The 14810-nt window shown below is 41.0% G+C and overlaps 1 protein-coding gene and 1 long non-coding RNA gene across 2 annotated transcripts; one reads left to right on the top strand and one right to left on the bottom strand.

The window, feature by feature from the left end:
• The first annotated feature begins 948 nt into the window (after positions 1-948).
• Positions 949-1296, top strand: LOC126595505 (uncharacterized). Its single transcript, XR_007613565.1, has 2 exons — positions 949-1043; positions 1075-1296. It is a non-coding gene; the product is annotated as an uncharacterized LOC126595505 (long non-coding RNA).
• A 5367-nt stretch (positions 1297-6663) lies between these two features.
• LOC126597439 (uncharacterized) lies at positions 6664-8611 on the bottom strand. The gene has a single exon (XM_050264235.1). It carries the CDS (start codon positions 8267-8269, stop codon positions 6905-6907), a length of 1365 nt encoding a protein of 454 aa, XP_050120192.1. The 5' UTR covers positions 8270-8611; the 3' UTR covers positions 6664-6904.
• Between the last annotated feature and the right edge of the window lie 6199 nt (positions 8612-14810).

The raw sequence follows: 14810 nt of genomic DNA, 5'->3' as shown, positions 1-14810 counted from the left end.
AAGATGTTGTTGATTGCCTACACAGTGCTATTTATCCAAATTAAAGATGTGTTGGTACGGAAAAAAAATAAAAATCTCAAGATGTTTGAGAGGTTTGCGCATGGCAGTTGTATGTTGAATTGGAGGGGCTTTTATGTCGTCACTGCATCTGTACTTATAGTACTGCAAAAGTTCGATGATACCACATAACAAATTGTTACCGTGAATCCTACTTTCACTATAATATTCCTGAGAATATTGTATTTCAAAGCAACCATATCCACGCGGAAGCCATCTTTATCCCCTTGCTTTGTGAAAATCAATATGTATCCAAGTACTTGATGGCCTTCTAATACCACGTGCTGGAACCAAAGCATGCAAGTTTACCTTCTAGCCATGCATTTCAATATGTATCCAAGTACTTCATGTAAACTTCTTCTTCGATATCCCCATGCAGGAATGGATTTTTAACATCCACTTGATACATTAACCATCCCTTATTTACAACAACTGAGAGAAGTACCCTCACTGAGTTCATTTTGGCAACAGGAGCAAAGGTTTCCTTGTAGTCCAAATCAAGGGTTTGTGTGAATCCATGAGCTACCAATCTTGCTTTATGTCTTTCAATTAATCCATTTGAATTGAACTGGATCTTATATATCCATCTGCATCCCACATCCTTCTTCCCTTTTGGTAACTTTACAATGCTCCAAGTGTTGTGTTGATCGAGAGCATGTAACTCATCATGCATAGCTTTCCTCCACACTTCAGATTCACTAGCATTATGGAAATTTTGAGGTTCTGTGAGCTCAGAAACCTTGTTGAGAAATGCATTATGAGCAGGTGCAAGCTTGTGATAGGAAACATAATTGGAGATTGGATGTCATGGCTTGTAAGTCTCACAATCAAGCAATCTTGCAGGCAGTTGTCTCTTTCTTGCAGGGTTGCATCGAGGTGCAATAGGTTCCATTGCTTCTAAAGTCACACTTTGCAAGTTTTCACACTCTTCATCAGTTGTATTGCTAGGAGACTAGCCTTCATTAATTTGTTCACTCGAAGAAAGAGTTACTTGAGTAGGTACATTGACACTTGAAGTTGGGACCTCAGTGATCATGACATCTGTTTTTGGTAAGGGAAACAGATCCAAGTAGTTCTCCCCCTGAGTGGTAACTTCAAGATTCTTACTGAAAAAAAGGGTTAGTTTCATGAAACCTAACATTCTTATATACAATAAGTTTCTTAAGTTGAGGGTTATAACACTTGTATCCTTTTTTAGTTGAAGAATGCCCAAGAAAGATGCACTTTGCTGCCCGAGGATCTAGTTTATCTCGATATAGAGATTGAATGTGCACAAAACATATGCATCCAAAAACTTTAAGGTGTGAGAGATCAACTTTTCTTCCTTTTATTATCTCCATTGGAGACTTGAACTTTAACACTTTATTAGGCTATCTGTTAATCAAATAAACAGCTGCCATAACACCATGTGACCAAAAATTTTTAGGCACATTCATCTACAACATTAATGCCCTAGTTTTCTCCAATAAGTCACGATTTTTTCTCTCAGCAATGCCATTTTGTTGTGGTGTTCCCACACAACTAGTTTGATGCATAATGCCATCATTGCTCAAGTATTGTGTCAGGATTTGAGACATGTATTCTGAGCCATTATCAGACCTTAGAGTTTGAATGTTTAAAGAGAAATGATTTTTGACAAGATTATGGAAATCTTTAAACATATCCATTACTTGATTTTTTTTTATTTCAAAAGATACAACCATGCAACCCTTGAATAATCATTAACAATGGTTACAAAATACTTGTAACCATCAATAGATTCACTAGTTGGTCCCCATATATCTAAGTGTACAAGCTCAAAAATCTTGCTAGCCCTAGAAACTAACTCTCCCAAAAGTAACCTAGTAGCTTTGGACATATGGCAAGTTTCACACTCGATTGCTTCTTTGCTTGACTTGGGAAACAAGGTTGACAAAATAGGTTGGGAAGGATAAACTAGACGTTGATGCCACAAAAGGTTGTCTTGGTTGGAAACTGACTTGACTTGAAATGCACTTGGACTGTTTTTTGAGATGTAATATAGACCACCAAGGAAAAAGCCCTCACCAATCATCTTCTTGGTGATACAATCTTGAAAAATGACACTTTGTGGTGAAAAAATGACCAAACAGTTCAAAGTACCTGTGATTCTTCCCACAGATAAAAGCTAAAAAAGAAATGAAGGTACATACAACGCCATAGACTCAATTTTATCTGAAATCAGGTGAACTTTTCCCTTTCCTACAACCTCGACCCCTTCACCATTTGCAACTGACACTTGTGATGGTTTATGCAATTTTTCAAACTCTTTGAGTTTCGATACTTTGTTAGTCATGTGGTATGTGGCTCCAGAATCAACAATCCAAAAATCATGCAACAAATTGACATTTAGAGCAGTTTTGGAAGCATTCAAAATACCTTGAAGGTCTTGCTTTGGCATATGATCAGCATTGGCTAAAAATCCAGCAAACTTGCCCAACAAGACCGTGGTATTTCCATCTTCATGAACAACATCTTGATCAAATTCTTCTCTTCTTGTTTCCTTGTGTATGAAGGTTACAAACTTGTTTATAAGGTCTACAAGATTGGCCGTGAACTACTTGCAAGGATCATGACTGTTGATAGATGAAGATGAAGCCATGTTGGCTCAGTGGGAAGGTTGCTGAGGTTGAGGTCACCTTGGTGCACCTTTGTCTTTCAAGAAGTCTAGTTTCAACTCTGGATGCAAGATCCAGCACATCTCCTTTACGTGACCATTGTAGTGGCAATGCTGACACTTCAAGTTAGGGTTTTTACCTCTGTATCTCTTCTCAGTTGTCATGTAGGCTCGAGCTTCAATATCATTGTCTTTTGTTCCAACATTCATAACCTTCCTTCTCACTTCTTCTCATTGAATGGTAGCACAGATGCTTGTGAAGGTTGGCAGCTCAAGATTCATGAGAATGTGACTTCTCAGATCCTCATAATCTACACTCAAGCTGGATAATAGCTAGAAGATTTTATCCTTCTCATCCATTTTTAAGAGAACTGTGGAATCAGTAGTATGTGACATGTAGACATCCAGTTTATTCCACATACTTTTTAGAGATCCAAGATGCTAAATAAAGCTCTTACCTTCTTGCTGGATAACGGACATATCTCTTTTAAGTTGAAACACACGAGCGGAATTGTTTTGGTTCCCATACATCTCCTTCACCATTGTCCATAGCAAGAGAGAAGACTTTGAGTAGTTGAAGATCTCAGCTATTTTCCTTTCCATGGAGTTGAGCAACCATGCAATAACAAGTTGATTTTTACATAGCCAACCTTCATAATTTGAGGACGTATTTTTTGGGGCTGGCACATTACCATGGATGAACCCGAGTTTGTTTCTTCCACCAAGAGCAAGAGTAACTACCCTTGACCATGGGAGATAATTGAACTTATACAGTAGTACTGAGTTGAGCCTTTGGTTGGGATTGATATCCACTTTTAAAAGCTTCTCAGGCTGAGAAGTAATGGTGTTGTCAACTTCCTGGTTAACTGAGTTTTCTTGACACATCCCAGTCTCGGCTCCGTCGTAGCACAATATGCCTGCTTTGAGCCTTAGCCACTCCCTCACGGTTTTGTTTCTGGGAACTTAGACGAGAACTTCCCAGTGGGTCACCCATCCTAGGATTGCTCTTGCATGAACTCGCTTAACTTCGGAGTTATGATGGGATCCGAAGCCAGTGAGTTCCCAAAAGGCCTCATGCTATATAGAGGTGGGCATGTACATATAAGGCACATCACCCCCTCTCCGTTGGTCGATGTGGGATGTTACAATCCACCCCCTTCCAAGTGTAGTTCTATCTTGTATTGCAAAGTAAAATCATGAGGTTACAAAAAGGAGGAAGAGATATTTAAGAAGGATTCGGTGCACATTGCAGTGCACGAAGACATCCAGGAAACTCCTTGAAACACCCCACAAAGGCTAGTCTAGTAGTCTTACATCAACATACCTCAATCTCCCTAAATCAAGGAGTCTAGAGACCATAGACTAATCTCCTTAAATCAAGGAGTTGACAACAAGGAAATGACTTATACCAATCTCCTTAAATCAAAGAGAAAAAGACTACTTACAAAAAGATAAAGTAAGATAAACCCTAGAACCTATAGCAACCCTAATAACCACCATTCCTTCAATATGTATCAATATTTACTTTCTTTATTCCATCTTTCTTTCCAACTAAATGCAAACCATGCATTATCAAAAAGTTCAACCTGATCACATCTCCCATTTCTGCATCCTGTCTTATCCCTAAATTCTTATAAGTAGCACTTTTCCATGTTGATCAGGACGCGAACCAACCAAGCTGCATAATGCGTAACCACACAGAATCCTTGTACAATGCTTTCATTTATTTGACTCTCAAGCTGCAACTATAAGGTAATTCCCATTTTAATAAATTCCTAATAAAATGGTAATATCAATTATGGCCTCTCTCATCCAACAACTTAAAGTATCACGGCCGAGTGCGTGCAAAATCACAGCCTCTTAATATTCAGAGTCATCTGATGGCCTAAAATTCTGCTCATTTAACGGTCTCAATCGCTCAGACTGATTGTGTAATTTTGGGTCCAAACAGGTACCATGGACAACCAAGAGAGTAAAGGGAAGAGTTTGATTGCATAATTACTCGGAAAAATAAGTTTATGCATTAACTATTCTGATTAAATTGATAAGATACATTTGAGGACAGGAATGTTTACGATTAAGATCACTTTTATATGTTACTTAATTGTTATAGTAATTTTTTCCCTCATGTTGTCAAATGAATTATTGTTTTTTTTTTAATTTTAGGAATACGAAAATTTTTCAACTGGAGTTCGACATATCAAGTATGTAAGTACATGATAGGAGCAATGTATCAAAGTGACCTTACCTACTTTACTTTTATATTGATTGGGATTTTAGTATTTTTCTGCTTAACATTTCAATTTTTATTTTGTTTACATAAGTATTTTCATTTTTTTTTAAATTAAAATTCATTGTCTGTTGTAATTTCTACATAAAGATCGACAATGAGAAAGTTCGATTTGGACAAACAAATGTTCACAATTCTCAACTGTCAAAGCAAAGGTATCATAGGAGCAATCAACAAATACAAAGACGATAGTCTATGAATTCATTACAGCGGGCTCAAATTTCCTTCATTTGGGGTTTTGTCTCACTGGGTACAAATAAAGTTTCAATTCTGTCACAAATATTCTCCCTCAACTTCTGTGAATTTCTCCCTATATTATGTGACATGATGATTACCTTTCTTTTATATTTCTAATATGTCTCATAAAGAAATAAAATAATGAAATAATAAATAAATGAAGCAATCCACGCAAATAAATACGTTTAAATGTATTTGCTCAAAAAAAAAATGTGAGTCAAATGTAGCACACTGTGATTAAAAAATAGTCTTTTACACGCGCGGAAGCACGTGAAAGAAGACTAGTACACACAATAAGTAAGTTGCCCTTTTAATGATTTTGCTGCTCAAAACACATCCAAATCATCATTTTTCTTTTCACTCGTTCTAATATGCTGAGTGTACAAAAGCTTTTTTATCACTATTTTTGTTTTCATCTGAATGAAATAGTTAATACAGTCCGACATTTATACTATACAAACAAAATCATAAATTTTTGTTTCACATTCTAAACCCTAAAAGTAATCAACCCAAAACTAAAATTGTACAATCCCAAAATAACCAAAGCCAAATCCTAAAATATGGTTCGGGGTTCCTATTGATCAATGTACTTAAACACACAATTTCAAGTCAATTTATTAAAATAAAACTAGTATTTCACAAAATTGCATAACAAAAATTGCAATGTAGTTTCTCATCTGGCAGTGGAGGCATACAAAAATTAGAGGAGCCATCCTCAGGCCACCGATAACGGAAGACAAGGACGTCCGTCCTGTGAAAGTACCAGAATCAAGGAGGGAGGGGGCGTGGAAGCCCATGGAAGTGTCTCACCCTTGAGTTGGCAAGTGCAGCTGCCATATGCATGACTATACATGCATCTAATCTGACAAACATTTGAGAGTTCATTATATATAAACAGAGCAGAGACCAATTATACTTCGTAAAATCAACACACTTGAATCAAGATGACATCAAGATGACGCCGGTTACTCAGGGCTCCGCAGGAGATCAAGTTCCAGGTCAGTTTTATAATTTTATCCGCTGTTCGAATCCCTTGATAAAAGAAGATGTCACTTATATATCGACTATAGAAATGCTAATCCTAATCCTCCTCTTTTCAACATATGCAAAAGACACACCAGTGCATGCATGTATTGCTCATTACAAGCAAAATCATACACACAATCATACTAAAGGTAGGTGGAATGCCAGAGTTACAACATCAAAGTGTTCTACTTGAGAAAAAAATAGAAAAATTCCGACAGAGATCTACAAAATGCTCAAAGTGTAAGTATGGTCTCTCGGAGTACTTATTTCTTTAGACTAACAGAATAAAGGACAGTAAGAACAAAACTAATTTCTTCTGACACGAACCTAGGTTGCGGCCAAAAAGAGCTTTATCTGAAAGGTAGAAGTCACAATACTGATCAAAACAGCTTGATTTCACACTCATAATTCCAACACATTATTGAGGGATAAAGAAAATTTATTCAATTTGAACAAGATAATTACATAAAAATTTCGAGTTGGGAATCCATAGTCCTTATTGACTTGATTTCAAGCTCAACAGATCAGTCAATAATCTTATCTAATTGAACAAAGTACAAATCGGAGTGCATTAAACAATTTTCTAACCTTTATATTTCTCACTACACTGCAGACATTCATACATACAGAGCAGAGAGCAGTTTCTTCAAGGTAAAGCATTATCCATCGACAATGAATTGATCATCTTGATTTTCTCCTTCAACCCTAGCATCGTCATGAACCAAACTATTCACATGGTGCAAGTTCTGCATCATTTGTGGTAAATAATGGTTACTAGCATTTGTATGATCAGACAATCCAGCTGGATGAGCAGTCCACTGGGAGACAATCCCAAGTAACTGGCTCATAAGGTTTTGTTGCTCATGAAGAATACGAGTCTGCATCTGGCCCATCTCTGCCCGGTGGTGACCCAACATTTCGTCAATCCTCGTCTTCCATTCTGTTCTCCTCCTATTCATCCTCTCCTCCCATTCCCTCTCATGAATCAACTCTTCCTCTTTCCTTCTTATTTCTCTTTGTTCACTCTCCTTCTCCAATTCGTCCCATTCTAAAATCCTCTGCTTCTTTAACTTCTCTCTTGTCTTCCCCTTCATCTCCTTTTTATTTGCCCATTCCTCCCATTTCCATTCTCGTTCTTGCTCACACTCCATTCTAAAATTCTCACTCCTCTGTCTGTCCCGTTCTCTCGCTGCCTCGCGACGCTCAAATTGTGCCTCCATTTCCTTCAACTTGCCCAGTTGGTTACATAGAAAGGCCCATGCCTTCTTCTTTCCCAACCCCGTCGACACCTCCCTCTTCTTCTTCTTCCTCTTCTTTAAATTATGACCACTTTGCTCCACTCCTTCGCACACAAACTTGTCATCTCCATTCTGCCTCAACCGATCATTACTATTAAAATTCTCCTCTCCCTCCTCCCTGTCGTACTCAAATCCCAAACCCATCACTCCATTCTCAACCCCATCAATCCCCGCCCCAAAATCCCCATCCGAATGCCCCAATTGCCCAAACTCCAGAAGCCCCATTCCCCTTCCACTCTCCACAAACCCCCCACCATTCTCACCATCCCCATTCACAGACACCATCAAATCATTACCCCTATTACTCACAATCTCCACATCCCCAAAAACGTCTTTATACCTCAAAAAATTTGACCAATGAGCGAGGCCCTCCATCCAATCAAACTCCTCCTCACTACACTCCCCACTCCCACCACGACCACCACCACGACCACCACCCCCCGAATTACACTCGGGTTGCTGTTTCTTAATCTTCTGTTTCACAAGCATATACTGGTGCCTCATGTTCTGGACCTTGGTGGAAACATCCTTCCAAGACCACTGCCAACGATACGCGATCGAGTCTCGAAGATGGTGCACAGAATTCACATAGCAGGCAATGGGTTTAAACTTTTTCTCTCTAGTTTTCATCTTAGCAAGGGTCCCATGAGCGATCATCTCTCCGTATCTGTCGATCAGAGTTCTCTCCTCGGACTCTGTCCACTTCTTTCTTCTCGAGGACATCATTTTTGTGCCCACTAACCAATCTTGACTGTGCAAAAACAACCTCAAATATCCCAGAGGCTAATGACAAACACCTAAAATCTGACAGACCCAGATCGAGAAAACATGAGAAACGAGCAGCAAAGTAGAGAGAATGGAGTGAGTGCTTACCTTGAGATGGAGATTGAGAACCTGTGGTGGGAATTTTCTCGGGAAAATTGGTAGAGAAAGTGAGGGGAGGTTGTGGGTGTGTGATCGGTGGGGTTTAGTGTAGTTTTCTGAATCTTTTGACTCGGGTAGTTAGTAGGAGAACCAACAGTTTTAACTGCGGTCTTGAAAAATTTTGTGTCCAACTACCGGAGTAGATAAACCAGATACAACGTGAAGCAGATTTCCTTGTCCGAAATTGTTTTCTGCTTTTATTTTCTTTTTTCTTTTTTCTTTTATTTTTTATTTTTTTACTCTTTTTGTTTTTTAATTTCAAAGTTTTAAGAAATGACCTATTTACAAATTCGCCCTAAAACTTATTTTTACCCACTCACGCTTATAATGGCTTAAAATTGAAGATGTGTTTGTAGACATTGAAATTTCGGTGAAATAAATATTGGCCATTGCATTAAAATTATTTGTAAACTTTGAAATTTCAGTAAAATAAATGTTGACCATTTGATCAAAATTACAACATCCACTCATTTCACCTACATCATACACTTAATTCACCTACAACAATCCACCTAATTCACCTACAACCTCCACCCAATTCACCTACAATAATCCACCCAATCCACCTACAACATCCACCAAAGCAAAAGGATGGTGGTAATTCATTCTCAAAGCCTATAAATAGGTCTCTCCATCAAATGATCAAGGGAGAAAATTTACATACACTTTCTCTACTCTCAAGCAAATACTGAAGAATCAAGAAAACCCTCTTCGTTCTTCGTGAAATCCTCCTTCAAGATCAAGCCCTAACGGCCCTTGAAGAACTTCCACCAATTCAAGATCAAGCCCCGACGGCCCTTGAAGAAAATGTTCATCATTCATCAATCGTTCATCCAGGATCAAGCCCCGACGACCCTTGGATCAACAACACAATCCAAAAATTTACACATTACGAAGATCGAATCAGAGGCTAAATTGGTAGAAGAGATTGTAACCCTTAAATCATTAATACAAATATTATTTTGTACACGTATTCTTGTCTCATTCATCGTAGGAATTCTCGTGTTTACAAATTTGGCACGCCTAATGGGACAATCTCTACCACTCATCTCTATCTTTGTAATCAGTAAAAAGCAAAAATGGCATCAAGGAAGGCTCAAGCCGTTCTCGCAACCAATGCAAGGAACAAGAGCGTCATCGTGCAGGTGGTGTCACTTCAAGCATCATAACCCGAAGCAAGGCAAAGGCTCTTTTTGCCACCTCTTCCACCCCTGCATCAGCTCCGCTAAAGGCAGAATACCACCCGAGGCACGAACCCGTGATCACCCTGGCCTCACTAAGGGTGCCAAGAAAGGAAAGCCCGAGAAAGTACTCGGAGCCCTTACTTTTAGATGTCGACTCAAGAAACAGCATAGCCATGCAAGTCATGACTACCAGAGCAACTTCAATCGAAGAGCAGCTGGCTCAAATGAATGAAGCGATCGCAAAACTCACACGGACTGTGGAGGAGAAAGACCTGCAAATCACCGAACTCGTCAACCAACTAGATACGAAGCCCAACGTGAAAGTCGAGCAAGGGGATAATCCAGTAAAGAAGGAAAATGACGAGGATGAGGAGCCTTCTGCGGAGAAAGTCGAAGAGAAGCTAAAGCCAAACCAATCAGCAACATTCATGGGATCTCTCATTATCCAGCAGCTGCAGGAGATGATCACTAGCACCATCAAGGCACAATACGAAGGAAGCTCCCATGACTCCGTGCTGTACTCAAAGCCCTACTCCAAGAAGATTGACGCTTTGAAGATGCCGAGGGGTTATCAGCCACCAAAATTCATGTCGTTCGATGAAAAAGGAAACCCAAAACAACATGTTGCCCATTTCATTGAAACTTGCAACAATGTTGGAATGGAGGGAGACTACCTCATCAAGCAGTTTGTGCGCTCGTTGAAAGGTAACGCCTTTGACTGGTACAACGACCTCGAGCCTAAATCTGTCAACAATTAGGATCAACTAGAAAGGGAATTCCTCAACCGCTTCTACAGCACGCGCCACACAGTAAGCATGCTGGAGCTGACCAGTACGAAACAGTGGAAGGATGAACTTGTCGTCGACTACATCAATATATGGCGTTCGTTAAGTATGGATTGCAAAGATCGGCTTTCCGAAACCTCCGCCATTGAGATGTGCGTTCAAGGCATGCACTGGGGGTTACATTACATCCTTCAAGGCATAAAACCGAGAACATTTCAAAAGCTAGCAACTCATTCCTACAACATGGAGTTGAGTATCGCCAACCACGGGAAGAGGGAACCGATCACCGACTTCAAGAAGGATAAGCTGTTTTCCCCAAATGTAGACAAGACTGGGAAGAAACCCCCCAAGGAAGCGTTCACCGTCAACACTACGCTCATCAAGACCTCTTTCGCGCCCATTAAGACCTCCTCTGCGCCTATCAAGATCTCCTCCAAGACCAAAGCAAAGGAGATAAAGAGAGGTGAGCCTCCTCGCACCCAAGACAAGTACAAAAACACCTTAAGGAATTGAAGCAGAAGGTGTACCCTTTTCTTGACTCAGACATGGATGCAATGTTAGACGACTTGCTGAAAAAGAAGGTGCTCAAGTTACCGGAATGCAAACGCCTTGAAAAGATGAATCGCGTAAAGTACCATTGTATCGTGAGCCATCATGTTGGCAAGTGCTTTGTCCTTAAATAACTCATCATAAAGTTAGCGCAACAAGGTTAAATCGAGCTCGACCTTGAAGACACGGCAGCAACACATACTACTACAATTGCATTTGGATCTTTCAATCCCGTGCCTCTCCACGTGACACCTGACCATTTCCGTCAATGCTCAAGCTGCATGGCACCTTCTGCACAACCATCACTAGGGGCAAGCGACCAAGATGCACATATCGATGATGAAGAAGCATGGACATTGGTGACTTACAAAAAAAACAAGGAAAACAAAACCACAAGCCACAAGACTAAAGGTGGAACAAGGGAGAAAACACCGTCGCCGCAACAGTAGGAAGCCTAAAAGAAACGGAAAAGCTGCTAAGTGAACGTATGCTGGGAAACCTATGGAGCAAGAGCCACGCATTCCTGTCTCCTTGCACGAGTACTTCCCGAAGGACTTTTTCCAACAGTGCGCTACCGTCGCCTGTCACATGGTTGAAGTAGAGATGGAAGAGCCCTTAAAAGGCAAAGTTATCGCCACTGAGGGGGGAAAAACTCTCACGCTCGAAGAAGGTCTGCCAACACACTTTAGCATCGAGAAAGCACTACGATTGCCAAAGAAGATGCGAAGAGCACTTGCAGCGGTCTTGGTAAGTTTCGACGACCACGAAGTGCAAGAAAGCAGGAACGAAGGCTTGAAGCTTCGGCCACATGAATGTGCCACATGCTGTGCCGCCGAGGACGCAATCTGCTTCACCGACGAAGACTTGCTGCTAGGATCCAAGCTTCACAACTATCCTCTCTTTGTCTCTGGGTACGTAAGGGAGCACAAAGTCAACCACATGCTTGTGGATGGTGGATCAGCCATAAACATCATGCCAAAGTCAACAATGACTACAATCAGCAACAAGGCAGAGGAACTGTCCCTAAGTCGTCTACTAATCCAAGGTTTTAATCAAGGAGGACAAAGAGCGATAGGCATGATCCAAGTGGAGATGACTATTGGTGAACTCAAGTCAAGCATGATATTCCACGTGATTGATGCAAGAACTTTCTACGGCTTGCTCTTAGGAAGGCCTTGGATCCATGCGAATGGAGTAGTACCATCCACCCTTCACCAATGTTTAAAATTCTATCGAAAAGGAGTGAAGGTGATCTATGGCGACACCAAACCATTTACCAAAGCCGAATCACATTTTGCAAACGCCAAGTTCTACATGGATGAAGACATGGTGCCCAAAACTCTTCCAAAAGAGATCAAATCCATGAGCAAAGCAACACCTAAAAAGCGGGAGTGGCAACCCTTGCCCAAGAAGCAAGAAGAATAAGCTATGCCGTCTTCAAGCAAGAACGATGATGAGCTTGCTAAACCTGCAACAACCAAAGGGAGTAGGATGCCTTTAAATGGACCAAACACACCCGTCTTCCGATACATCCCGATGTCGAGAAGAAAGAATGGTCAATCTCCGTTCGAAACAGGAGCAAGCAAAGTCGATGCACAGCAGCACAGGCATAATGTAAAGTTGCTCAAGATGAATGCAGTTTTGCCTCTGACATAGCTAAGCGACGCTAAGGTTGCAAGACTACCACAAGGCTTCATAAAAGCTCTACCAAAGGGGGTGGAACCAAGCTTTCTCCCAACCAAGAGGACCGAAAAAGGTTTTGATCTAAATGCCTACAAACTCATGTCGAAAGTTGGGTACGACTTCGCTTCGTCTTCGAATTGTGGAAAGAAGGTTTCAAACACCGTCAACAATAAAAAACGTGACCTCACTGAGACTCAAAAGAAGTTAAAGAAGAATGGTTACGGAGTTGACAACAACAAAGCTGGACTTGGCTTCACACCAAATGCACTCGTGAAGATTTCAAGCAAAGCGAAAAATAGTAGCACTCAACACATTAGCGTAAGCATTGAACAAGATCAAGAGGAGCCTAAATCTGCCCCTCGGACGTCAGTCTTCGATAGGATGAATCGTTCAAGACCCAGAACCTCAACATTTAATCGCATTGGTGGTCAAAACTGAACCTCCATCTTCAAGAGGCTTAACATGCCAACATCCTAAAGCTTTGTTTTTGAAAGATTGTCAAAACCTAAGAGGCTAAGCAACACGGCTAGCTCTCCTTCTCGTCGGTCAGCTTTGGAAAGACTTGAAGACAACAAGAAGCTTTCTAGAAATAGGGAGACAACGTCAAAGGAAGAAAAGCTCGATGGGCTAGTAGAAAAAGGCGATATTCGAAGCTTGATTCCTTCAAGGATGAAGCGCCAAGCAACTTTGGAGGTTGACACAAAAGGACCACTAAAGGTAAGGAGGCGCCATCATCAACACCGGCCAATCTTCACACTAACAAACCCAAGAGGACGACATTGAAGAGGAGGCCCAAAAAGACAAAGAAGACGAAATCCCAGAAGAAGACGTCGCTTCTGGCTCTATCAACTCAAAATCTTCACCTCAATCGCTGGGGGCATGCTCCAAAACCATGCCAATCAAGCCGAGTAAAATTGAAGGATGGACTCATGTCACTCCAAAGAAACTGCACAAGAGGCATATGTCTTCTCCATAAGTACCCCAATCGGAAAGGGGGCAAAGCAGCTTTTGCCAACCTCCAAAGTGACATGAAAGTGTTGAAGATGAGGAAATTTCGACACAAAGATCGACCATGCGCGATCTCTTCTTCCTCAAAAAATTATTCAGCTACTCAGTCAAGGCTCATTGCTATGAAGATTACAAGGAACGACTCTCCCGGATCGCTTGACAAACACCAAAGCTCCTTGCCTGCACGAGCTGAAACTGCAATACGGCAACCAAAATGCTCCTTGTTCGCACGAGCCTAAACTGCATGAACTAACGCTTCTGGCCCACAAGAGCACAACTGTGTATGGTAAAATCATCATCAAAATCACCATTAAAACCATAAAAAAAAAATCATCGCTCATTTGAACTACGTCATAACTTGATCCCTCCTCAACCGAGGGTACGTAGGCAACTTGAAACTTCAAAACTTCGAGTACAGTCACATCATCAACAAAAAACACAAACACTTTGAAGAATAAAAAAAAAAGCAAATTCAAAATATGAATACTTTATTTCTTTAAAGGAATGATTTGGTTACAAAGCCATATTACAAAGGGAGAACATCACACCAACATCACCACCGAGGAAAGTTATGACCAAAAAGCACTACACAGCATAAACTTGCTGCAATCTTTTGCATAACCCCACACGGTAAAGGTGACGCACTGGAACAAGCTCCAAGCAGCAGCGACAAAGAGCCCACGGCAAGCAGCAAGGTCAATGTGCACGGCAACGTCACCATTGAGGAAAGTTGTGACCAAAAGGCACTACACAGCATAAACTCACTGCAGTCTTTTGCACAACCCCACACTGTAAAAGTGACACGCTAGAACAAGCTCCAAGCAGCACGGCAAATAGGGCAGCTATAAGACGGTCCTTCAAAGCACGCTACAGGGGTAGAGGAAACCAAAATGCTACACAATCGCACTACGCAAACCTACAGCGACTACGCAAGAAGTTTCTTGCACCGCATGTCGACGTCACCACCAAGAAAAAATTGAGACCAAAGACATTACACAGTGAAACCCCGCTGCAGTCTCTTGCACAACACCACACGACAGCGCACCACTAAGGGAAACTGTTATCAAAAGGCACTACACAGCGAAACCTCGTTGCAGTCTCTTGCACAAGCACTAGGTAGCAAGTACACCCACG

The sequence above is a fragment of the Malus sylvestris genome, chromosome 13, assembly GCF_916048215.2.
Source record: "Malus sylvestris chromosome 13, drMalSylv7.2, whole genome shotgun sequence".
Lineage (NCBI taxonomy): Eukaryota > Viridiplantae > Streptophyta > Magnoliopsida > Rosales > Rosaceae > Malus > Malus sylvestris.
The sequence above is the reverse complement of the archived record's forward strand: the minus strand, read 5'-3'. Positions and strand labels throughout refer to the sequence as shown.